The sequence below is a fragment of the Oenanthe melanoleuca genome, chromosome 1A (genome assembly GCF_029582105.1).
Source record: "Oenanthe melanoleuca isolate GR-GAL-2019-014 chromosome 1A, OMel1.0, whole genome shotgun sequence".
NCBI classification, from domain to species: domain Eukaryota; kingdom Metazoa; phylum Chordata; class Aves; order Passeriformes; family Muscicapidae; genus Oenanthe; species Oenanthe melanoleuca.
Window position 1 is genome coordinate 36,956,830 of NC_079334.1, and position 26,777 is coordinate 36,983,606.

Sequence of the window (26,777 nt, forward strand, 5' to 3'; positions counted from 1 at the left end):
TGAGGAGTGTAGAAAGCCAGAGGTCATTCTGCACCTTGTGACTCACTGGGAAGACTTCTCTAAAAAGCTTTGAAGCTCCCACTCCACCCACCACAACATCTTCTACTCCTTTACCTTGTATCTTTTTAGAAACAGTTTCTGGAAATGCAGAGCTATGATTATTGACAAACACTTCATTTTTCTACTTTTTTTTTTTTTTTATTTAAAAGTGAAAAAAAAACAAGGTGGTCCCATACAACCCAGAAAGAGGTTTAAAAAATATGCAGGGTTATTTGCAAGTCTCTTTTTCACATTGAGTGTTTCCTCATCTTTTCCCCAAAGAATAGAATTTTCGGCAACATTTCAGTTACACTGCCGATAAAAGTAGAAGTAGTAATCAGTAAAAAAAATTCCAGCGAAGAAACGGTCTGTTGAGCAGCTAGCAAAACCCTGCAAAAGGAAAATAAAGGAGATTCATAAAGGAAGTTCTTTAAGTTCAAAAGGTATTTGTCTCTGGCTGTGTTGTCATTTGAAAAGCCTTACCGGCACAGCTACGCGGAAAGCGTACGCGCTGTCGTACAGCTTGGCTACGGGGAGAGCCCAGACGTGCTGGCGACCCTAGGGGATCAATGAGAGACAGACTAGAGAACCCCATCTCACGGGAAACTGGAGAGAAGGATACTCTGGAAATATTGAATTGACAAATGCAGTGCAAGGTAATTATGATACCAAGCCTTAATAATTACAATCAAAGTATTTAAAGACCAAGTGCTGACTTTAAACCTTGTAAATGTTTACTCTGATCAGCTCCACATGGGAGCTGCAGGCATCTGACTCCCAGTGAACTAGCAAATGGCAGTTCTGCCGATTTTGGGACAGCAACTTTAGCTCTGCTCAGAAGACAGAAAATTTCCTCCATATATTCTAAAGAAATGGGTAGTGTCTTCACTCAGTATTTCAAAAACAGATACCTGCAAAGTTTCATGCTATTTTTTATTACAGTGTTCTGCCATGCAAAAGTGAAACAACATATTTTGTACCTGAAATGCTTATGCTACAATGAATAAAACAAAATTCAATCTTCACCTCTCTTTCACCTAATGATCCATGGTAACTTATATTTCTAGTGTCTCAACTCCTTCATCTTTCTCTCCTCACTTCACTTTCTGAAACACACTCTCTGCTGTAGACAATATGTTCACATGACAAAGTTACATGGGACTGGTGAGTCCAAATGATTGCTGCCTTTTGGTAGGGAATAAGCCTTTCCATCCCTAGAAAAATCCTCTTGAAAGAAACCCCTTCAACTAGGCAGCATTTCTATTCTGAGTGACATCAAATTTGAAAGCTCACTGCTGCTGGAGGCTAGTTAGCTTTAGTCTTTTGATGTGGATTTCAGGTTGACACAGGAAATCTCTTTGACCAGTTTTGTCAGTAAGCTTCAAGGGCATTTCCATATCGTGAAACTCTCTATGTCTGACTTAATTTCAATTCTGTTGAAATTACAGCAGACAGGGAAAAACTTGGGAAATTTGGGCTTTTGGATTACTTTGCCACTGTTACAGAGAAGCCTGAACTTTTTGCAAAGACATTTGAAAAGCTGAGCAAAAAGTCAGCTTACAACTGGAGGTATCTCAAGTGCTGTAATTTGACTGACTGGAGGTATCTCAAGTGCTGTAATTAGACAAAGCATAAAAAAAGAAATCAGATAAAAACATGTTATGTATGGGAGCAGAGATCATAATTCTGAAGAAGACACTGAAATTGCTTCCGAATTCAGGGATGTTTCTCCTACAATATGTTCAGAAATGCTATTATCATTGCTTCTGCCTTTCCTACTGTTTTAGCCAGAATAAACATTTCCAAACAAACATTGACAAATGAGGCCTTGAAGGAGTCCTGTATGTCCAGGGAACTTGAACAGAGTTTAAAGCCTTGATCAATTTACTGGAGATGCTTAAAGATTTGCAAGACCTGGTCCCTAAATACATTTTTATTGGGATAAACCTGTTTTACCAGCTTTTATCCCCATTGAGACAATCCAGAAGATGACCCATAATCAACTTTTGTTTTTAAAATGAAGGATTTTCCCTAGAGGGATTTATTGGTAAACTTCTGTTAGCACAGAAATAAAGCAGAATACTACCATTGTTACCAGCAAATTCTAGACTTTAAAACTGGAATTCATTACCTAAGATAATAATGGAAACCATATAGTAGATGAGATTTTGGAGGACTCTCCTAAAGCTCTGACTGGTAAGTTATTCCTATTTCTTAAGTATCTCTGGAGTTATAATGAGTTGTAGTGATGAGTCAGATTGAAGTAGAATCAAAACTCTCCTTGCAGAGAATCATTTGCTAGATTTTTATAAAAGTCAGCAGAAAACTGACTCCAACAAAAATATTGTATCTCATTATTGTCATGCCAGAGCCAGCCATGACTGACAGACTCAAAGCACCAGCATTTGGATTTTTAGTACTTCAACAAAGACCAGAATTTTGCAGCCATTAGTTTTATAAAAATTATTCCCAAAAGTCAGAGTATTGCTACAAAAATCTTACCTGTGTGGTTTCTTGGAAATCCTTCCTACTGTTTTGGCTTGAAGAATAATGGGAACAATAATTTCCAAATGTGACTTTGCACAGAAATATAATTAACGGCTCTGTGGTGCTTCAAGAAACAGAGAAAAATAAGGATAAATTACTTTATTAAAAATAAAACCAGTTTCCCCCAAACAAATATTCAAAATAATGTCATACTCAGTGAAACTCTGAATATGATTATTAATCCCTACATGGGAGTGCTGTACTATTGGATTATAATGACATACATTTAAAAGACAAATTTTCAGTGGCTGTAGAAAGTAAGCAGACACTTCAGAAGTACTGTTATATTTCATCTTATCTGAAAAAGGCAGATGTTTTCAGGGATAAGATTGAAGATCAAAAGACTGGATGAGTTCTTTCTTGCTTTTCCCTGCTGTAAGTCACAATTTTATTCACTACCAGAAGTTTGTGCACAAGAATCCCCCTTTAACAGAGCCTGGCACAAGAGGACCAAAGAAGGTACTCTCTGCAGTTACTCATTTTATGTTCCTAAAAATGTTGCTCTACAACAAAAGCAAAATCAGATCCCTAGGCAAGAGACCATATTCCTGCCAATACAAACATACATGTCTGCTCAAATGATTGTTATGATAGAAGCTTTTGACTTCTGGATTTCAATACCTGCAACATCAGGTGAAATTTTCCTTGAGCTGAGAATGGCATTGGACCTATGAAACAGCATGGAATCTACCCAAAAGGTCTACATTAAAATTTAATTGTGTATAGATTTTTCCCACTCCTCTGAATAGGACACATTTGTGTAAGAAAAGACATCAGGCAAGAATTTCTATGAAATAAAGAACTACTCTTATCTATGGTATGTATTCCTTTTAATTGTACTTACTTTATTTCCAGTGAGATTTCTACATCCATGGGTGTGTATTTGTTAATAGGAATAAGATAGCTGTAGTTTCCAGAGCTGAAAAAGATTGCATTAAAACACATGGGATTTTGAGATAGACAGTATCTTCACCAAAACATGAAAATTGCATTTAAATTTTAACTGAAAAAATATAAAAAGGTATCAAAGACTAGTGCATGCTGGAGGAAACAACTGTGAGCAGGAGCCAAGCAGGCAGGCCACATTAATGGTGTTTATTCCACCATAGCACAATAAAAACAATTCACCTACCTGCACTGCAGATTTTTACTACAATAGCGATTGTCAATGCTTTGCTGAGTTTCCAAAATCTGTATGGAACTGATTGTTGTATCAATCCCTAAAAATATTAAGAATAATGGTTCATTCTTGATTATTTCAGAAAGCTTAGATAAGCCAAATAAAACTACAGTTAGTTAACTGCCTTGATTGCCACTACAGGACCTGCTGCAGGTCTAAAGTAGCTCGGTTAAAAGCCTCTGGTTGATTATCTTCCTTCTGCCATTGGAGATAAGATTCTTGTTCAGTTTGCAAGGACAAATATCCTGGGAACCTAACATTACACCATTTTCTTCTCCACAGACATTGAAGGCTACTTTGATGGCAGCCCAAGTAAAACTCAAATGTGTCAATATTTATTTTAATGTACTAGAAGCCGTATTCATTCAAGTAACCACTAACTGGAAAAACCTTATCTTTGTTGAGAGGAATAACATGGAATGCAACAAAACTTGTTTCTAATTCTCTGTGGAAGAAACCTACCCAACTTAAATGATAATTATAATTCCTTCATACAATGTTGTCTTGAACTTGCAAGAACTTTTGTTTTTGCAAGAGTTTTGTAATATTCTACAGATAGATGATGAGTATAGTCATGATAACATTGACAGCCACCATGTGTCCAAATCCTTCCTGAACTCTGGCAGCTTTGGTGTCATGACCACTTCTCTGGGAAACTTGAAAGCAAAAGGAAGACTTGGTTTAGCAGGCCCAAGCCCTTCACATCACACTATGCACACTGGGTTTGTGTTTCTGCTCCTCTGGTCTACAGCAACCATTCCCTACTTTGCAGAGAAACTTGATGAGTATAGGGTGACCTGTTCTCTGATTATAAAATCTCTGTCTGGTAGTATATATTTAATTTTCAGCATGCAAATATCTACAAGTGACAGAGGGAAATTGAGCATGTTCATCTCAGAGAAGTAGCACAGGAGAACATTTCTCTGTGACACAGCAACTCACTACAACCTGCAACATAGAGATGCCTCAGAGGATCTTTTCTGAGGTGTGTGTACCCATGCAAAAAAAATCAGAAGGGGAATGATTTTTCTCCAGATCATCCCACAGAGGCACATCCAGGCAAAAAGAACCTGTATTCTATTGCTCACCTGCTTTAAGTGCATGATCTAGATGTCTAAGTCTAGATGTTTTATCATCCAAATATTGCCTAGCCTTTATAGCCTTTAAATATTCATTAAAATAAAAAAAAAAAAAAATAAAAATAAAAAAAAAGCCTTAAAACAGAGGATCCACAAAAACCAAAAAGACACAAGGCATAATCCTGCTCATACTGAATGAATGCCAGAGCATGCTGTTATAACATATGTAGTCAGCAGATACTCATCTTTACATGAAAGAATCAATATTTTCAGCCCAGGCTGGCTCTGACAGCAATGCACAGTCTCTAAAAGGGGAACCTGAAATCAAGCCAAACTTCCTGAGTCAAGGAACTTTATTTCATCTCCTCTTGAGGCAGTATCAGGATCTGAAGGTAGGGATGGCCCCTTTGAGCAGCTGACATTTTAATCCCTTAGGTGAGATGAGGCAAACCTCAAACACTTCCTTCACACGGTATCATGAGTTTCCAGCACACAAATAGCACACTCATTTCCTTAGCACAAGATTTTAGCCCCCGTCAAGGAAAAATGCCACTTGTCATTTTATTGTATCTGAAGCCAAGCCTAAGAACTCTCTCAAGAGGGCAGTCAGAATGTCTATAAAAATCTAATGAAGACGTAAGAATAAACTGAAAATTACACTGAATCACAGGTTTCCTGTTGTTCACAGGAACTAGACTCACAAGTGCTAATTTTCTATAATGATGAATTATAACTGAAACTTCTCTAAATTCCAGAAGCAGAATTCCAAGCCTAAAAGTAGATCTTAAAAGTTATACAAGTAAACATTTTAAATTTTTTTTTTCATTTAAATATAGAACTTACAGTCACTTCCAAGATCAGGTCTTCCACCAGGTTTTTTGACTGGATCTTTTTTGGGTAACATGCCACTTTCGTTTCCTATGAAAGGATGAATGTACAAACATTGCCCAAATTAGCCTTGCACAATTGTAACAGCAAAGTATGAATGCAAAACCAGAATATGTTTTGTTAATTATCCCCTGAATAGACATGTGTAACCACAAGAGTGATCTTTAAAATGGAAAGTACCTCTATTCAGAAGAAGATATACACAGACAAAATAAGTTTGCAGATAACATGAAACAAGTTTTTGAAATCTACAAAATACCAAAAACATAGCCATTTCCAAAACATAGCCTAGTAGAAAAGACTTCATCACACACAGAGAACATCAACAATTTCTATAACAGAGAGCCAAGCTGAAAGTCAATATGCAGCCAAGCACTTCAGCAAAAGTCTAAACATAAAGCCACATCTTTTTTGTTAGTGAGAAAATAGCATTAGGAATTATAGGCATCTGGCATGCAAATACAGGCTGGGGGAATAACTCAGATTTTTTAATGTGAGATGTTAAGATACTGATATCTTTAGTAGAGCCAGCAATTCAGAGAGAGGATGCATAACCAAATTTAAAAAGCTAATACACATCTCTAGCAACATGATCACCATGCTCACTGATGTCACCTCTGTAACTTCAAACATGGGACTAGGCTATGTAATATAAGCTGATTACTTTTATTTTTTTAATTGTTATTCTGTTAATTTCCTCAACACTTGCCTAGAAAAGTGAACTTTAGAGGTCTTTTGAATAAAAGACCTCTAAAGGAAGGCAAATGACCCTTCAAGCCCATGGGAAATGGTCTAATGCTATTCCTGTGCTTCTACAGCTAAGAATCTGTTCAGAGACATGTTACAGCACACTGGCACTGGGAAATGCTGATCTTGCCTAAACTAACATCAGATAACATTTCTAGAATACCAAAATACTAAATGACCATGTTTTCCAAAGGAGACTTTCTGATTTCAGAATGTCTGTTTCATGATGGGAAGCAGAGATCAAAATGCATTATTACTGAGATTGAAACAAGACAGCTATTTTTATTATTGTTTTCTTATTCATTCCAGTATTGGGAAATAAGAAAATCCAGACTTTTCTCATGCTAGTAGATGACCACAAGCATGGAGCAACATTAACAATTGGAATCCAAGGGCCCAGAAACAATGTAATGCAAAATCATCTTTGGGATTTTAATCTGGCTTGTGTTTTTTCTATAACCCTCTCATATTGCTGCCAGCTATTCCTTGAATCCATATCCTATTTACTAGCTCATCATATAGATCTACAGGTTCTGCCAGATTTGGGAGTAGCAGTCATCTGCTATGACTACAATGACTATTTGGTAGTAATCTGCTGTGCCATATCCTTGTACAGTTCCAGACACCTGGAAAAATGGCTACTGAACACATGCAATCACACTTGTACACTCATCTTGGGGCAGATCTAAGAAAAGCCTGCTCATTCTCTCATTCCTCCCTTTAATTCACAAGCTAATTGTCACACATCCATTTTCTCCTGATTTCTCTCAATAGTCCAGATATGCTAGCAATGCACTAAACACTGTAATTTTGTATTTTCATTAGCAGAGAGCTATTCTGTAGAAAACCTATATCCCCTAGTAGAGGTGAAGGATTACTCTATGTAGATAAAATAGTTCAGCCCACACAAGTGTTGGTAGGAATATTTAGTAAAAACTTGGGATTAATAAGCACCTAAAATTTATTCTTTTGCAGATGGTAGAAGAAAGCATTAAGCAGTATCAGAATTTTGTACAAAAGCCAGGACAAAGACAGATTTACTTCACTAAGATTTCAACTATTTAAACTGAGTCAGTAACTAGCATAGAACTTTATTTTCATTTGGGTTTTCACTCATCATAAAATTACCATTTCATTGTTCTATCAGATATTGCAATCTAAATTTTGAATACTAGGTGTCAATTGAGAAGACCAAGAACTATCACAAAGCACCACAGCAACGTTCAATAAATTGTAAATAAAATTCCACACTTTCACATATAGTAACACTTAGGGCTTTTTCAAAGGCTCATGTGGGGTGTTGAAGAACAAATTCATTAACAAATACAGAGCTACAAACATGACAAGAACGTAATGAGGAAAGCCATCATCTCCAAATAAGATTACAAAAAACTCATCCAGTAAATGTAGTTGATTTTTTTCTTTTCCCTCCAATACTCTATTGTTTTAATTTAAGTGAACTGTAATATCTGTAAGCAGTGTGGGAAAAATCTGCTGGTGATTTCTCATCGTGGTGGTACTTTACTATGAATCTGTTAACTACCCTTGAAAGCAATAAATGTGAATGCATAAAGCTGACCAAAATCCAGCAGGAGCTCTCACCAACCTCTCACTGTGAGAGGAGAGACACTGGGGAAAAACAACTAGTAAGGACAGCTCCTGGTTATTGGTGACACTTAACATTAAGCAATGAGCACTAATGGCATGGAAGCAGAGAGCAGAAAAAGCCCAAATGCTGAAGGGTATTCACTTTCCTGAATTCCACTGAAATCAATGGAAGTTCAAAAGCCTAAATCCTCCAGAGAAATCAGTTAAAAGAAAATATAAGGAAACAAGGTCACATTAAGCTAGATGACAAAAATATGTGCTGAGTTTTTGTTTAATAAATTTCCTCTTGCTTATGAATGCTTTTGTTTCTACTTGAACATTCCAAACACCCTTTTCATCAACAAATCCAGGATTCAAAGGATGAGGAGCTACAATGGATGCACTCCATAGTAGTCTGCACCCACTGAATTCAGGTATTGCATTGTGGAGCAGCAAAATGTTGTAATAACTCCTAAATTAGTATTTAATTTAACTGCAGTATCAAACATTTCTACCTTTCTATGAATAGGAATAACCAGCTGATTCTAAAGTATCCACTTTTTATCTTGATTATTCCCCATATTTAACTCTCAGCTGCTCTGAAATGTTCTGAAAACATTTTCCTTTTATCTTGGCTACAGCTACATTAAACAGTTTGTTGGTTTTCCTTCTGTTTGGATTTCGTATTGACATTGTTACCTTCCATCTGGGGATGTATTCAGGTTCATTAAACTTGTGCAGAACTGAAATCTTTCAGTAGCTTGTGTACTGTGCTGATTTTTTCAACTCTTGGATCCAGCCTTAGTGCTATTTGGAGCATAAGACCTTGAGAAGGTAATGCTTTGTGTCTATTCTTATCTTCTCTTTCCACCTAATATCAGAAGCAGCCAGCTGAGGATGAAGGTTTTCATATTTCAATTTCATCCATCTACAATTGCCTGATTTATAAATGAGATTAATGTCTTCTTAATTAATCAACACTCTTTCAGCCTTCAGAGCAATACAAATCACTCAGGTATGACCTCTTGAAAGCACTGTACTGAGCTCTATCTGCCACAGGGCTTACTGCAGCACTGATCACAAGAATCTCAAGGACCACTCACACACAGCTTGTCTGCAGAATGGAGAATGCAGTGGGTGAGTCCCACTAAAACAGCCCAGGCTGAGAGTGTCACAGCTGCTGGTAATGCCTGCCCTGGCAGACATCTGTGCCTCAGAGGCTGAACTGAATCCATCCCCAGTTTCACTTCACTTTGCTGACTGTTAAAGCAAGAATTTTTCTCAAGGCCAAGATAGGAAGAGTTTGAATGCTGGTTTAGTAATATTAACACTTGCTTCCAGACACTGGGTATGTTAAGGACTGGGAAAGAGGAACACAGATTCTCACATAGCATACCTTTATGCATTAACCCTTTCTTATAAATATTATAGAAGTTGTAAACAATGCATCTTCTCATACACTACACATATAATATCTGGCAGGCAATATCAGTAATAGAATTAATTCCAGTAAAAGTGTTTTATTTTATAGAGCTCTGTCTTCAAATAATACTACTCAAAACCCCTGCCTTAACAACCAGAATTTTATGTTTTCAGGCAGTTGGCATTTTGTCTCAGCCCATAGAAAAGATGTAGTACCACCACATTGTGACACAATTAAGGTTTTTGTAGCCAAAGGTTAATTAAAGGGATTAGTGACTTTCCAGTTCACATCAAATAATTTACCAAGAATGGCCAGGAAAAACAGTGACACCAGACAAAATATCTTAGGGCCCCAAATCCTTAAGGGTAACCAGGCCAGATTTTTCAAAAGCATATTGTCTGCAGCGATGATTAGCTGTATCAAGATTTTGTTAAATCCTCTGGACTAAGCTCTTTTGTAGAAAGCTAACTACCATTAAACATAAACTACCTTGTCCCTTCCCCCACACTTTCCATACAATCTCTGCACAAATTATAGAAAATAAAGTTTTCAACTTACGTTTTTCCTTTGCATTGTTTTTTTTATAATTTAGAGATTTGACTTTTGGTTGATGAATTGGACAACAATAGACCTTGTCACAAGGCAAAAGGTCACAGAAATTCACTTCAGGGATCCTGCTAGTAGGCTGTGTGGTCTGAGAAACTGTGCTTTCCCTCTGCAATGCTAAAGCAAAAAAAAATAATTACAATTCTCACAAATGCTGTGTACTGGCATTTTATAATAGCCCATTATGTGTATGCAGACCAGCAGAGACACAGTACCTGCTGTGGTGGTAGAGGGAGAGACTAGAACAGAAGTTGGGGTACTGCTGATGAAGAAAAACAATTCATTAAGAAATGGACATTAGAGTTGAGGACCAAAACAAATTGATCCACAGCCTATTACTGATTCTACTAATTTGAATTCACTAATGGTAATTTAACTACTTGCCTGTAAACTGGATGCTTTTCAAAACGGCTGTCATGAATGCTAAGTAAATACAGGCTCCATATTGTCAAAGCACTGTGGAAAAAGAATTGTTCTGTAGATTTACATCCATCTTTTATGCAACACAATATGAATAATACCTTGAAGCATCAGGTAGAAATGCAGTCATGCAAGTGTTAACTATGTTAATGCTTATGAAAGGCAAAGTTAAAGTGTTAACTTTGCCTTTAATTTCAGCTGAATTTAATGAGGTTTAGATCAGATACTTGTATACAGTACTGTGTTTATATACTTGCATTCAACACAAAACATAGCCAGTTTCCAACCTAAATAGAATTACACCACTAGTTCAGAGATTGTAAGCTATAGGTTTTTGGTCTGGAGTCAGAAAATGGCAATTTTCTGAATTTTCAGAAAGTCCAGACCGTACTTTCCTTTCCACAAGTCAAACTTTCAGTCACATAATTGCACACCACAGTGGGAACAAGTTCAGCTTCATTTCACACAACAGAATCACTCTGTACATCAGAAATTGCACTTAGGCACAGAATAATTGGATAAAACATGCAGAGTCCAGTTTTGCACCTCTAGTACAAGCCACTGAAGTACACTCAAGGTGCACCAAACATAGTGACATGGAGAGAGATCAGTTGTGTGCCCATCATATGAGTACCTTACTTTTATACAATGGTTTCAACTTTACAATATTACCAGGGATTTTCATTGTTAATTTAATATACATTGTGTTCTTTGAGTAGGAAGGGAAAAGGAGGAGAAAAAGTGCTATATTCTTTCAGATAAGCAGGAAAGGGAAGGTAGAAACAAGTCAAATTGTTGCTAATTAATTGTTACCATAGTGCCATAATAGCAATCAAAGCTATTACAGTCACCCGGAAAATCTTCATGGAGCAAGATTCTTTGGTCTTTGACAAACAAACCTACGGTAAAAAAGAACAGTTTGGTTAATTCAAATGGCACACATTTAAGCAACTACTAGTAGATTAAGAAATAATACATTAGGTTGACTTTACATCACCCTTGTTTCTTTCATGGTCACCTTTATATAGGGGGCAACATCTACAGAGAAAAATTTCTTAATTAAAACTTCGTAATGAAAAGCCTCTAAGACTGCGAGTGCAGTGCACATTGTTGATAGTGTGGAGGCACAAACATTACAGAGGAAGAAAGGATAGATAAAAAATAACAGCTCCTTGTCCTTTCTTCCTGCCATTTTTCCTACTTTAGAAATATTTTAAAACCAAATTAAGAACTCAGAAAGTGTCCAGAACTAAAAGCTCAACCGCTTTCAGTATGTGCTCAGACCATGTTAAAGCAGGACTGGTATAAACACAAAAAAGAAAGGTACTTTCCATATAAGTAGGATAATCTTAGATGATGGAGCATTTGACTGTCATTATGGTACAAAGCATATTTGACCTATTATTTTCTCTCGCTCTTTGGCACTGGCAAAAGCAAGGTAGAGAAATAAGCATTGGTTCATCTAAAGATCAGGGCTTGGCAGCCTAGGAAGACTGTCTTGAGAAAGGTCAACATATGTATTTCCTCACGCATATGATCCCTTTAAAAATGGGTATCCACTTCCTATACCACAATAAAGGCAAGAGAAAGTGAAAGCCAATCACAGTGAATGACTCAGACAAGGATTTAATTTGACTCACCTTCCTGGATTTTAGCGGGACTGATTTTATTGATGGCAAGGGACTATTAGCTCGACTATACCTGCTGTAAGAGACAAGATCTCTTTAACATTTAAATGCTTCAGCAACTAATTAATGAAGAAAAGACATTTTTAATGTGTTAATGTCACTTGCTTTTGCAATTTTAACATTTACAAAGGGAAAGGCAGAAGTGTCAGCAGATTCATTTTCAAGGACAAAGGTCTCCAGTTAACTCATTCATCTGAATGCTCTTAAATGCTACATTTGATTTCAAAGAAAACTTGGGGAAATGGCTTAGAAACAGGAAACACTCATCACTTCCACTGAAGCACTAATGAAGAATCTTTCTTGCAGAAGAAGCTCTGCAGATTTGCCTTAGAAGTAATTTCCAAGTCCCAGAGCGGTAACTGGACGTAATCTACCTTTTACTTTCTGCAACAGAAGCAACTACAAAAATTACTGCAATTTAACAGACATTTCAAACATTAATTTTGTCAGTGGCTAAAAAAATTATGAGAATTTGGGGTCTTTTGCACAACTTAAATACTGGAAAATTGCTGAACTCTACTGTCAAGCAAAATCAGTTTTCACTTCTATCACAGAGATCACTTTAACAATTTGTGTGGCAAGTATGAGAGAACATCCCAGCCCGAGGTACCTGACTTTGCTCTCTTCACTGACTGTTGACTTTAAACTGTTCAGCCGTTTCAGCCTAGCCAGTTTCCTATTCCACTGTTCCAATTCTTCTATTCTGACTTCAAGATTGTTTGTTAGCTTACAAAGCTGCTTTACAGCACCAACGTTCTCCATAAAGATCTGATCCTGAGAAGAAAACAATGACAGATGTAGGTACGTAGTAGATACATAGTATATTCATCAATTGGATGTAACAAGCAGAAATGAGTGCAGAATTCATTTATGTAAAAACCAGTTATCTCACTGTAGATGGGTGCATATATGACCATAAAGCCCTTTTGCTAGACATTTAATTTCCAGTAAATTGAAAATTAGGACTTGCAGAAAAATTTGAAGAAGCTGAAGGGCTTTTTACACCAAGAATTTAAACTGTATTTTACCTTCATATTGTGTTGAAACCTTAACACTGTTCCATCTAGTAGGCATCTACTACTTGATTTTCAGTGCTGCAGCTGAACATGGATTCTAAAATCCCTTAGCAAAATGTACATCCAACCACCTCCCTATAGGCATTAAGTAGGCTCAGACAAACCAGAGTTTCTATCTGTGTTGTACACATAATGTTAATCACACAGTGATAAGTGAGACAGATTAAAAACCAAACCAGACATCAAGCTGTGATTGTATAATATTTTGCTCTCCCCTTCAGCCTCTCCAGTCTGTTACAGGAGTCTTGTAGTTCTAATAATATGATCATCTCTGCAACTAAAACATGTTGTTCAGACACCTCCATTTACTCCTTCTGGATATTTTACCCAGGAAAAGTTTCCTATTCTCATACCTCTGCTTATCATCTAGGTATCAATCTGCTGCTGGAGAAGTCCTCAGTATAACCATCCAGGTAGTAAATATTTTATCCATTTCTGAGTCAAAAATGGTTACTGATCCACTGCAGGAGCATTGTAGAAGAGTACTTTGCTGTGTTTGAAAGAATGGCTCTCTCATACTAATGTACAACCAGACTGGTGCCATTTGACAAAGCTATTACTGTAGTTAATATTGCTTAGTGTTCCAGTCTAGTCAAGTTAGGCAGAAGCAAGGTAAAAGCAGTTTTACCTTTCACATTTTAAAAGCCATTCACACCTTTCTTTTAAAGGTGACTGCATTCCACAAAACCAGACAGCATTTCATGTAAACAGAATCAGAGCACATTATCAGTGGCAAGTCACAAGCTTTCCTACTGCCAGAATACCAGCAGCCCATTTAAATAAAAAATGACTTCAAAATAATCTCTTGTACCTAGAACTGTGAAATCACTTATATGGACACTTGCCCTCCCATATCAATGATATGTAGCAGCTGTCCTTTCCATTGTCTTCAAATCAAGCATGAATTGCTTCCAGGTAGCTTCAACTAGCTGAGAAAATTGCTCTTCTGGCAAAATGAAGGAATACTCTATTTGAGGGGAAAAGAGCTGATCAGAGTTTTACTGCCCCTCTAGTGACAAAGTACTGAGTCTCAGTGCAACTGAGAAGAAAAGATTCTGTCTCAAAAAACCAAATTGCACATAGTTGAGACATTTCTCTAGAAAGTAGCAGAGACTGTTTCAAATGTGTAACACAATCAATTAATTTTACAGAGTTCAACAGCTCCAAACTGACAAATAGACGCAAAACCAGCCAACCCCCTACATATCTGGAAATAAACTTGGAATATGAAATAACAAATTTCAAGGTCTCATCACCTGCCAAACTGACAGAAAAAATATGAAGCACTGTCCATTTACTATTCAAGCTGCTGAGATAATCTGGAGCTGGGAGCTCCAGAAATTTAAATCAGATGTTCCACCTGAAGAAGACATGTTCCAAATCTCTGAATTCAACATACATCTTAAATGGACACAGATCTCTCCCAATCCTGTCACCCCAAAGGTAATGGAATTGGGAAATTTCATATACTCTGCCACAAGTGTTAGGAGAAAGAGGAGAAAACAGATTTATCTGACCATATTAAAACACCAAAGTGCCTGTAAAGTAATCCCAGATCCAGATCTAGACAAGTAGTCAAGAAAATGCTAATAAGCAAAAAAATAAGCCTTTGCTGTATCAATCCATTCCTGCTTGGGCCACATACACAGCAGAGTCACACCCTACAGGGATGAATAGAAAGTAGGCACTCTCCATTTGTAGGTCACATCCCTGGAAGACATCCTGGCAAGCACTCTCCAGTGACCCAAGGTACAGAGAAAGAGAATGTGATGGGTCCAAACAGCAATGCTGTGAGGTACTGTTAGAGATAGTATTTTGTGTGATATTTGAGCAAGGAAGAGAGATTAATCAAAAGCTTAATTCTCCAACATAAACTTCTGTCAGATGAAAAACCTGACTATTCCAAAGAAATTTTGGAGGCATTCAAAAATGCAAGCAATGCTACAGCTGCCATACAATATAATAGGAAGGCCTAAAGGGCAAAACTAACCTGGATTCACCTACCAACACTGCTCTTCTGCTAGCATCCAGAAATCAGGCTGGAACCCTGACCAAATAGACCAAATTTTCTGAAAATCTACTTTTCAACAGTATCTCCAGAAGTGCTTTTTCCACAGCTTTATTCAAGATGTCTAATTCATACTTCTTTTATATAGTATTCTATTATATTTTGTATAATACAACATAGAAGATTTAACCTATGAATTTAAATTAGTTATAGCCTATCAAAAAATGATAAGTGAATTATAATATTTTTGTAGATATTTTCTCTAAGTTTGGTGATGTAAACTTGTGTTTTCTCTAGAATAATGAAAGAATGCATTATGACAATGAATACAGGATTGTGTTCATGATATCATCCAGACAAGATAAGGTCCCTTTTCTCTAAGACCTCCCTCTTCTCATTATCATCTGCAAGTGGGAAAAAGCTGGGAAGAGGTCTTTGGCATGCAGTGAACCAGCACTCAGCAGAGAGGCTGCTTTGAGACAAGTGATGTCTGCAGCCTTGTGTGACTGAACTCTGTGACTGACAGTCCCTTGCAGTCATATTTCTACAGGAAAAGGAGGAAAAGAGAGCACAGGACAATACCTCAGCAGTGTTTCCAACCTATGAGCATGGTAACTATTTTGTGTGACATTTCATAGCATATTATTTTGAACCTATAAAAAGCATTTCAGATTGCCAAAAAAACAACAACAACAACAACCCTAGCATTTGGATTTGGTATGTAGAGGTTATAACAGGATTAGAGTAAGGAAGTTTTATTTAACAAATTGAGCGCCATCATTGCTTAATTCACTTGTGGAACACTTAATTAACTGAAACACTTAAGCACAAAAGAATATTTTGGAGTACCACTTGTTGAATAAATGCTATGAAATCACTCTCCACTTTTATTCAGAAAAGTTAGGGCTTTTTCTTATGTTTACATAGTACTGTAATCAGTTTTTAAGGTAGATACTTCTTGTCATTAAAAGATTCAGCCCTTTACTAACAGCTAGTAGTTCAGTTTTTCTTGATAATTCACTGAATGCTGTTTCTGTAACACATGTGGGGGGGGTTACAGCTTTTTATGGGGCACAGCGTGTGTCCATAGCTCCTCACATGAAAGAACAGTCCAAATACACATCCCTACTTTCTTCCCTCAGGACCATACCTTGTCAACCATGAGGAAGTTTTCTATTTTTTCTCCATCATTACAAGCAACATCTCCAACTTCTCTAACAGCTTCAGGTAAAAGCCTCTTCACTTCCTGGGCTATTATTCCTGTTCAGGAGGTAACAAAAACTAATGTCAGGAAACACACTGGCATACCTGCTGACCATTCTAAAAACAACAGGCACAGCAAAAAATTATCTAGAATTTCTCTGTGGTAGGAAAATCCGGGATTTCAGGGGTTTTGTTTCACAAAAAAAAAAAAAAAAAAAAAAGGCACGAAAACCCAGAAACATTTAGAATTCTGATTTCTCTGCAAAAAGGACAGAATTGTTTGTAAGCACATAACTCACTCTAATTAAACTACTGGAAACTAAACTTCCCATCTTTAAAAATTGAAACAGAAGTTGTAAAATTACAAGCAATACCTAATTTTGGCATTTTTATACCACAAGAGATACACAGCAAAGTGTACAATTGCAGTAACCTAAGAAATGAGGATGAAATAGCAGGATATTAAAAGGCACTATGGCACAATAAATATCAATAGATATTAATGAAAAATGTGAGCAGAGCTGACTTTATACCTGTTTCATGGGTATCTTTTATTCCCATAACAGATGCGAATTCAGGCTTGTAGTCATATTCCACCAGCCTCATTTGTGTTATTCTTCTCAGCTGCTCATTTGTATCGACCTAGTTGGAAAAATACCAAGATTTACATGCTGAAACACTAAGCACGGCATCTAGGGCACCACTGAGAGTACAACTAGACTGACACAGGTCACATCACCACATTGAAAAATACAGTTTTCCCATTCCCCACCACCAGAGTGCTGTTTGTGTTTGCTTTGCCAGCTGCCCTTCTGTTTGACAGCTCCCAGCCTCTACAGAGAGCCTTCTCCAAAGCGTGCAGGTGACGGTTCCACAGAGCACAACCTGGCTCCTTTCAGGCAGCATTTCAGCACAGCCAGGGCACGGGAGCTGCTCCACGTGTCAGAGCGATGACCCACAGTGGGTGCTGCAAACACCAGGTCCCCAGGGCAGCACAGCCCTCACCTCGCGGATATTCTGCTTGGCTCGGCTGTCAGACGGGTGCATGACTCTGCCCATGACCGTGGCGTTCCCGCAGACAACCAGCGCTTCGTCGGGCGCGTCCGTGTTAATTCCCACCCGGCCGTGATAGGCAATCGTCTCTGGAGCGAGCCCTCGCTGCCACAGCGCCTCGCTGTCGTTCTCAAACTGCCCGGGGTTAGATGCCTGCCAGAAAATCTTTTGCTTAATGATACAGGATAGCATAGATGCACTATTGTTTATTCTGTTAGAAATTCGGGGAAAATGAAAAGCCAAATCCTGAAATTGTATTCAAGAGCTTTTTAACACACTAAAAAACAGAGTGGAGTTACTTCTAAGTGTTGCTCACACAGCACCAGCCTCGTGCTTTTTTCCCTTGAATTCTACTGTATTAGAACCTTAAGCTAAATTGACAATGTCCAAAGCTTTCCAAATTTTAACTTTGACATGCCACATAACCATTCTTTATCTAAATTTTAGCTGAGAGATCAGAAAAGAGAAAGCAAGGCAGAGATTAAACACATGCGATTCATAAAATCCTCTGTAATGTCACAAATTAACTCATATTGAAAATTTCACGTCAAGGAAACAGGATCTTTTAAAGAACACCAATAAAACAATAGAACATGTATAACAAGAAAAGGCGTTTGATTTCAATAGTTAATTTTGGATTGTTTGTTGTTTTGGTTTTTTTTTTGAACACTGAATTCAGGCCAAAGCACAATCATGACAAAAAGAAGCCAGGCTTTCACAAGGCTTTGCCAGCTACAAGGCCTGGCACTGTGTACTCACCACTGTTTGTCAAAATTAGAGCATGATCTGATATGCCTGACAAGTACCACTCAGCTGGTAGCTTTCTTGTGTTGGGGTGTATAAAGGGACAGAAGATGAGCTGCTTTTTCTCACAGTGCACTTGCGTGCATGGCTTTGCCACTTAAAGGTAGCCAGTGGCTGACTCGCTTTAGCCTGCCCTGTTAGATAGCTAGAAAATTACTTTTTTTTCCTTCTATCTTTCCTGTTGATATTTTCACCACTTCAGACCAGAGCCTCTTGATCTTCCTGCCTTATTGCCTTTTTTTTCTTTGTCTGAAATAGTGGCCAGGTTTGAAAAATCTCATTCTATTAATTCCTGCTCAAAAACTGTCTCACATACATTAAAGGAGCCCTCTTCATGAAATTTCAAAAGAATCTAATATTAAAAATAGTGGGGAAATGGGAATTTCTAAATCTTACATAAAAATATATCTCTCATAAAATAAGAAGTATGAGACAAATGTGAAAATTCAACAGCTTCCCCAAATTATTCATGATGTGATATCTGTAACACTGTCAGATCCAGAAAGAGAAATTCAGATGAAAACAAGATTGTGAAAATTAATGGACAAAAAAAAAGAAAATAACTATATAATGTATGCAGGAATGACGCAAACACTGCTTCAGCATCCTGAAGCAAAAAAAAATAAAACTACAGCAGCAGCCAGGATGATAAAACTTCTCAGCAGGGCAGAAAACTGCTGAACTCCACACATTGCTTTCAAAGCCTTTTCACAGCTCCACCCAGAAATGAGCTCTGGGCCATAACTCCCCCCAGAAACCTAACTCTAACTACAGAAGGAAAGTTTATGGCACAAGAGTATACTCAGATGAAAAGGAGCCAGGACTGAAACCATCTGAAATCTCCCATCTTCCTTTGGAAACCCCTGAGCATGTACTGGAGATTTGCCCTTTTGCTCTCTCTGAACCCAAATGCTAAACCAGACCATAGCTGTAAGCCTAGAGAGACAATGGGCTGCCAAAAATTATGCAGGCAATGGCCTGCAAAAAACAATGCCAGGGCTAAAAGCTTTTGAGAGCCCTTGACTTTCTTTAGAAGCCTCTTCCCAGCTCCACTTAATGCACCAGAGCTTTTGGTCTTGCTTTACTCCAAGCCAAAATCCAAAGTCTTTTCCTCTCCATAAGCCAAGGGCTAGAAACAGACCATGCAAACAAGGAGCAGCTCTTCAACTGACCTACATGAAAAAGTTTCTTCCAGAGGCCCTCTCCATCTTTTGCAGCCTCACCACATGGCATCTTACATATTTCCCATCTTTCTATGCCCCAAACATAATATTCACCTTAGAAATAACTATAACTCCAGACTATGCCCAGTTCAAAAATCAGCCACCACCTACTGATCACAAGAAGAAAGGGCCAGGACTGAAAGCTTCCAGCAGCCCCCACCTTCCCTTGCCAGTCCCCTTTCAATCCCACTTGTTCTGGGGCTCTGTGTCTTCTCTCTCTCCTAATCCTAATTCATTCTCCATAGCTCTTGTTACACTGCAGATCTGGGCTTTTTCTCCTTTGAGTCTAACTGTAAGCTAAAGCTGAATACTAAAAGAAAAACTCTCTGTGAACCAGGCAACTGAAAAGTAACAGTTAAGAGGAAAAGAGATTATTCTTCCTTTTGTTAATTTGAAACCTATATTACTACCATCAAATTGAGAGGTGGGACACTCTGGAAACACACTGGAAAAGTGAAACTTTGGGTCTTAAGCTTCCTAGAGCTGCTTGACATTCTTTCCCTACTGTTTTTTTCCTTCTCATCCTCCTTGGAAAATGAAAACTAGCTAATGAAAGCTTTTACAAAATTCCTGGCAAGTGCAGTAAATAGTTTCACTGCAAATAAAAAAAAAAAAAAAAAAGGAAAAATCAATATATTTTGTATTGGAACCCATAACAAGCTTTCTGTTAAAAGCCATCTATAGCTCTACTTATAACACTCTTAATTTCTGATAATTAGAATATAACATACTCATACAACATGGAACTGTAAATTTTTTTCCTCAATCTTTTTGACTCAGTGGTAATTTTTACCCCCAAGAATCATGACCCCTCAATCTCCTGTGAATATCAACCCAGTAAATACTTTTACATGAAAGTAATACAAATTTATACCTACCCTTACAATGATCTTTTCAGAGACATTTGCAGATAGTAAGTAGAACTGGTCCTGAGAGACAGCATACAGTCCAACTACCAGCATGAAGTATCTAATTTGAAATTGATTTAATCAAGACAATAATTGAAGTAATTCTCACAGAAAAAAAAAAAAAAGTTTTAAATACAGATGTTATTATTGAAACTTAAAAAGACAGACAATGTTTTTAAATGTATTTCTTACAATATAAAAGGTATTTCCTTCACTCTTAAGAAATATGCTCTTACAAACCCCACAATCACTGCAAATTAACAAAGAATACAATAATTTTCACAAATTTAAGTAATGAAGCCTCAAAGATTAAAATCTTTCCTGTTTCAGAAGAAAATGATCATGATTTGGGTTTTTTGCTTCCTGATTTTGTCAGCCATTATTCTGGCTATGATTTCCTGAAACTATCTCTAACCATGAGGATGAAGTTTGGGTTGTTTAATTCTCATATCATTCTGTGACTGTAGAGAAAGAGGCTTTTAAGCACATACTAAGAATTTGAAAAAAAACCCACAGATTTGATAGCAGAGATTTTTCACAAACATTGGCTCCATTTTAAATATACCTCCTCTTTTCTGTTTCTAACACACAGGCCAACTAGCTATAGCAATACCTCTGATCAGGATTAGGTTTTCCTTTTTTTCTCATATTATTTGCTGTTGTTTCACTGAAATGCAGCCGTCCCAGTGTCACTTTAGTTACCTGGTCCCCTGGCAGATCAACCCTAAAATGGAAAAGGAAACAAGATCAGGGAAGTATTTAGAGATCCAGCTGCTCCAATCAGGTTTCCCCAAACTCATTGAAACAGTCCTGAGAAAAACTAACAGATCAACAAAACAGAGGAACCTCAGGGAAAAGTGCAGTAACCCTGATTTCTAAAAATGTATTAAAAACAGTGACTACATCAAGGAGATAAACAGGATAAAGCACCAGCAGTAGGAAACTGTTCTTAGTAATAAGAGTCTTGTGTTTCTTGGTCTGTTTGTACATGTCTTGAATATAATAAAACTATGTATTCCATACAATGGCTGCTTCACAGGATTAATAACTGCTTGCTTATTATTGGGCCTGAATCTCCACAGCAAAATTAATAGATCTTACTGCATGTCCTTCCCTTCATCTCCACCTAATTCACATGTCTGGAAGTACAGAGCAGACACCTATGTCTCAAGTACATAGTGGTAGTCCTCCAGTAAGTGGTAAATAATATAAATAGAGTCTGTATAGATAAAATTAAAGTTCACCAAACAGTCACACATAAAATAATTTACATACATGCAGAATTTGTTTGTCAGTACACAAAAGGGAGAAAAATGTCATGAGAGGCAATTTAGTGAGAATCAAGCTCTTCTTCCAAGCTCAAAGTTCAATTTAGGTGATAATATAGTGAAGCCTTTATCCCAGCACTGTCCTGTCCAACTTGACACTGTCTTCTCTCTTCATACTATAAATCTTATTTAATTATTTATAGAGAACAGACTAGCTCCAGTGTAGGAAACTCATGCCAGAAGAGTAAACATTGATTCTGTCAGTGAGTTAAATGCTCAAGAATGGCAGAGGTCCAGAAAGATGCTGCATGTGTGTTTCTAGCAGAGGCACTTCCCCTTAAAAAGCACTGTAAATGTATCTCATGTCCATATAGAACAGGAACATTCTGACATTTTTTAAGATTGGAAATGCATCTGCCACACAGCTCTAAGCTGCATAACAGAGTGTTTCTAGCTGAATATAAATAGGATATATAAATTTGGATAGACATACTTAACACATCTGTAAAGCTATTGATAGTTTTCCTTAATGAAGTGCAACCAGATATATATTACTGTGTTTTTATGTGTACAACCACAATGAAATCTGGATAAAAAATCCGAAAACTGGCTTAGAGCTACTGTAAGATTTCAAGAAACAACTACTTCATATTTCAAACCAATCATACATAATGAAATAAAACTGAATAATTTTCTCAAAAATCTTACTTAACAGGATGAAAAGTTTTTTTGCTTCGATCTGATTGAGACTGTTCAATAGCAACTGTTTGATTTGGAGTTTCCACCTATAAAACAAAAATAATTTTCAAAAATGAAAAGAATATTAAATTTTCAAACACAAAAAAATTGAAATTTATAGGCAAATTGTGCCTAAAAGAGTGAAAATGCACTAATTTCTAATGGGATGACATAGAAATTAATAGAGAAGCTGACTCCTGATCAAGTGATAATTGATAATCTAATCTGAAGACCCAAGTCTTTTGGCAGATGTAATTTCAAAAAGAAAAAAAAAAGGAAAGTAAGTGCATTAATTAAAAAAGAAAAAATGCTTTATGAATCCAGACTGTTATTGGCTCATTCCATGCCCAAGCATAAATGCAGATATTCAATACCTACACAAAATAGTTACATATTCTTGGGGGAAAAAAAAGTTCACTTCAATTATTTACCTCATTACATGGATAATTAAAAGTAATAATCTCAAAGAGGAGACACACTTGCCTTAATTCCATAAGCTTTCAAGTAAAACTTTTCTATTGGTTTCCTCCCCTGCTGAGTTTTGACATATTTTGGATGTCCAGTGATTCTAATATGAACTGTGATTTGGAAATGATTCTTCTTTTGGCACACAAAGGCATCATCTGCTGTTGAAAAATTAAATCCTTTATCTGTGACAATGTGATATCCTACAGCAGGTCTACAAAAACAAGGAGAAGGAATAGCAACTTTAAGTGCTGACATACTTAAATGACATCTTGAGCTCCTATGTTTTTAATGTGGTCCAAAAATCCATCTGACTTTTTAGTGACAAAACTGGACTAAAAATACATCATTACAATCACCAGTTCTACGAGTATTTTATTCTTAGACTGTCAAAGGTGTGAAAATGAAAATGCATATAAAATGTCCTCCAATTCTAGTCTGAAATGTTTGGAAACCAGAGGTTGAGAAGCTTACATAATCTGTGCACCTAAGAACACAAACCAACCTTTCAGTGAATTCAACCATTCATTATAATACTGCTACAAACAGCAGTCTGCAGCTAGTGCTGCAGACAATGAGCTAATGAGCCAGCAAGACTCCCCACTTTGTTCACAAATTCCCACAGCAAGTGCTTCTACAGGAGCCACTGGGATTCCAGTAAGGCTTTACTTAAGCTTAAAGAAAAGCTATGGGTACCAACCCTCCAGCCTGACTATAAGCTGTCCTGCCTACTCTGGCTAAAGCAACTCTATTTTATCTCTTGGAAGAGCAATTTGTCACCCAAAGAGCAAGAGTATTCTGTCTTTATGATTCACAGTAAACAAGGAAATGTTTCAAAAGATCTTTCTATCAGAGACAGTGAACTCACCATCCCAACAATGTTTCCAGTCCTTCTGATTTAAGTGATGGATAATTCTAAAGCAACAGAACTATATGGCAAGGTCCTCTTCTATAGACATTGGCTTTTCTTGTTAATAATGAAAGTTTGATAATGATAATCTTGTATGATGCTACTGAGAACCTCTCATTAACACAATTATTGGAGATGGATTTTCATTACTCTTCCATTATTAGTTGGAAAAAACAAAATGTACAGACTTCATAGGAAATATACAGACTTTATTATTGTTTTATAAATCATGAACAGAAGTCCTCTTTCAAACAACTATTGATTACCTGGGGACAGGGAATAAAGAGAAAACTGCTTTGTAACTACTTCAAAACTACTAAGTCATGTGTTACTTCATATTTAAAATTATAATGAAGGTTCCTTCATCTTCTCAAATCATCATTATTAAAAAAGTAAAATTTACTCAGTTTTTTCCTACAATGGGTTTCGTTTTTTTTAATTTATATAAGAAATTAGTATTTCATAGTAGGGAAAGGAGTAGTTTTTCATATTTAGGTGTCAGGAACTTCATTAACTGATATTCTTAATGCAATTTCAGACTATTTGGCTGCACACAAGCAAGCAGCTTGAGAACCAAAATTACAAATGTCTTCAAGTTGCAGTGTTTAGAACAATGGCTCCCAAAGTATACTTTCATATTACAATTTTCTGAGTACAGAATTTACAGTAAATAAGAGCAAACATATATTCTGTTCCTAGTGCACAAATAATAAGTCTTACCAAGCAGTACAGCAAAATTTGGAATAACTTTTAGGTAAAAACAGATATCTCTGTCACATCCCTACTAAAAATATGCTCCAAATTCCTCTTCCTATTCAGAACTTAAGTCTTCAGACATCTTTGGGACAGAGCACCACCAATATCAGACAAGGGCCAAGAATGTGCCAAGCAGACACAATGAAGGGCAGAATTAATGGCAGAGTAAAGTTTTCTAGTTATTCTACAACATGCTAACAGCACTTTTGTTGTGAAAATGAAATAACTAAGAGGTTCAAGTACTGTATGAATAAAACAGAAAAGAATAATTAATCTGAGAAATAACCCTCAAATGGGTGCAGCAATTTGAAGGCATGGGATCAATCCCTCTACACTAAGTAATGAGAAGTATGTGGGTGTTTTGTGACCAACAGAACAGAAGATCACTATTCAGAAAATCTGTGCACTGGGCTGTAATTACAGTGCACCTTGGAACAACAGCACTGCCACTGACCTCACTTAAAAGTTATACTGACTTCCTCTGCAAATAACACCTCAATCCCCTCCCACAGTATATTGCTAAGCATCACATAGGCTTTGTTCACAAATAATGTGTCTGGAACCTTAATTTTAGGTGTATGGGAAACAACAAGTAACTGAGTAGTGGTGGGAGAGCAATGTCCCACCATTGGCACACAGACCTCATGTAGTCATTGATTGAAAGTGCAAAAGGAGTTGGAAGCCACTTCCATTTAGAGTGAATACTCATGTCACAAATTCAGCTGGAGGGTTTTGGGTCCATCCAGCTCCCAAGGAGTGCAAAGGTCTGCTCTCCTGTCATGTCAATCACCACCTGAGGAGAAGGGCTGTGTGGGACACAGTAAGATGTGTAATGCCCCTGTCCCCTGTGTGCTCCCATGAGATTTTTGGCAGGTTGGGTGAGAGGAGAATTAAAATTTACTGTGCTATATAAGTCCCATGTAGACAGTGACAAATTAACCACATTCTGTAGAAAACTGTTAATTTGTTAAAAGAGTTCATATGCTAAATAATAGAAAATCAGGGATGTGAAGTGAACTTGGAATGATTTTTTTCCAGATCATGTGGCAAAAAAAAATAAAATAAATTACAGTTTGATTAACACAGGAAAACTCTAAATCTTTGAATAACCAGTTGCATGTCACACACACATGTTGTCTGTAATGTCTTAAGACTTAAGTTGTATGAGCTGAGAAGTAATACTGGTAATTTCTAATGTTGTCCTTCAATGTTTTAGACTACTAGACGGAAAGTTGCCATACACTTAGTAATCACTTGCCCCAATGCATTTGACAAAATAAACAGAAGTTACCAGCTATGTTAACTCACTTTTCTTTTGCCCCTAAATCCCCGAAGGGAAATTAAAAAATCTGGCATTAATTTCAACCAGGGTTTCAAGTTCAGCTTATCTGATACAATTGCAAGTTCATATTTCATCAAACCTGTTATACTTCCTTCTCTGATCTTATTTCCAATAAGAAAAGGGATGCCAAGTGTATAATTTATTCCTACAAAACTATAACAACAGATAAAAAATGGAAAAAAAAAAAAAGAAACCAATTTTTTTCAAGCGCAAACATCAGTGCTTACAGTTCTTCGTAATTAGAGTTAAATAAGCTGCTCCACTGAGAAGTTTGGTATGGTTGCCATGTAAGAGCTTGACAGCATTTTTCCAAAGCTGCATTCTGTCCATCACTGTCATATTCTTGCATTTCAGCAGCACAATCCTTTACAATTGCTATAGAGAGATAATAATAATTCAGTTATTTCTTTTGGGACTAGCCAAAAATCCTGCAGAGACATTTTTATAAATATATTTACATAAATGCAGACACATACAAATCACAAATGCATTGCATATATATTTAAATGTGATTATCCTTTGCAGTTATTCCACAAGAATTGTGTTATATTCTCTTGCTCTAGAAAACAAATTTTTCAGCTTTCCTGATTTGCAAAATAGTACACAAGTAGCACTTCCTATTTTTTATTCTCTCCAAAAGGATGAATAGTTTCATTTGGGGGAGGGAGGGAAGAAGGAAAGCTAAGAATTCTACTGTAAATCTGCAACACTGCAAGAAGCAATTAAGCAAAATAATTACATTTGTTTCCCACTCCCTCTACTAAAGGTTTCAATTGAAGAATATACTACAGGAAGCACAGCTTTTCAATTTCAAGCACA

At 36.9% G+C, this 26,777-nt stretch overlaps 1 protein-coding gene across 4 annotated transcripts in view; it reads right to left on the reverse strand.

The window, feature by feature from the left end:
- Positions 1-245: 245 nt before the first annotated feature.
- MYRFL (myelin regulatory factor like) overlaps positions 246-26,777 on the reverse strand; it is a 38,940-nt gene continuing 12,408 nt past the window's right edge. For 2 of the 4 annotated variants that reach the window (XM_056482094.1, XM_056482093.1), the window contains 20 exons: positions 26,186-26,333; positions 22,969-23,164; positions 22,456-22,532; positions 21,093-21,203; positions 20,450-20,540; positions 17,497-17,697; positions 17,025-17,133; positions 16,439-16,548; positions 12,815-12,978; positions 12,157-12,220; positions 11,330-11,415; positions 10,481-10,552; positions 10,312-10,358; positions 10,049-10,213; positions 5,689-5,763; positions 3,719-3,806; positions 3,431-3,505; positions 2,542-2,650; positions 523-597; positions 246-429 (listed from right to left, as the gene is read on the reverse strand). In XM_056482094.1, coding sequence (XP_056338069.1) covers positions 343-429; positions 523-597; positions 2,542-2,650; positions 3,431-3,505; positions 3,719-3,806; positions 5,689-5,763; positions 10,049-10,213; positions 10,312-10,358; positions 10,481-10,552; positions 11,330-11,415; positions 12,157-12,220; positions 12,815-12,978; positions 16,439-16,548; positions 17,025-17,133; positions 17,497-17,697; positions 20,450-20,540; positions 21,093-21,203; positions 22,456-22,532; positions 22,969-23,164; positions 26,186-26,333 — 2,150 coding nt within the window. In that variant the 3' untranslated portion in view covers positions 246-342. The remainder of the gene's footprint in view (positions 430-522; positions 598-2,541; positions 2,651-3,430; positions 3,506-3,718; positions 3,807-5,688; positions 5,764-10,048; positions 10,214-10,311; positions 10,359-10,480; positions 10,553-11,329; positions 11,416-12,156; positions 12,221-12,814; positions 12,979-16,438; positions 16,549-17,024; positions 17,134-17,496; positions 17,698-20,449; positions 20,541-21,092; positions 21,204-22,455; positions 22,533-22,968; positions 23,165-26,185; positions 26,334-26,777) is intronic. The other 2 variants (XM_056482095.1, XM_056482096.1) reach the window with 2 other exon arrangements.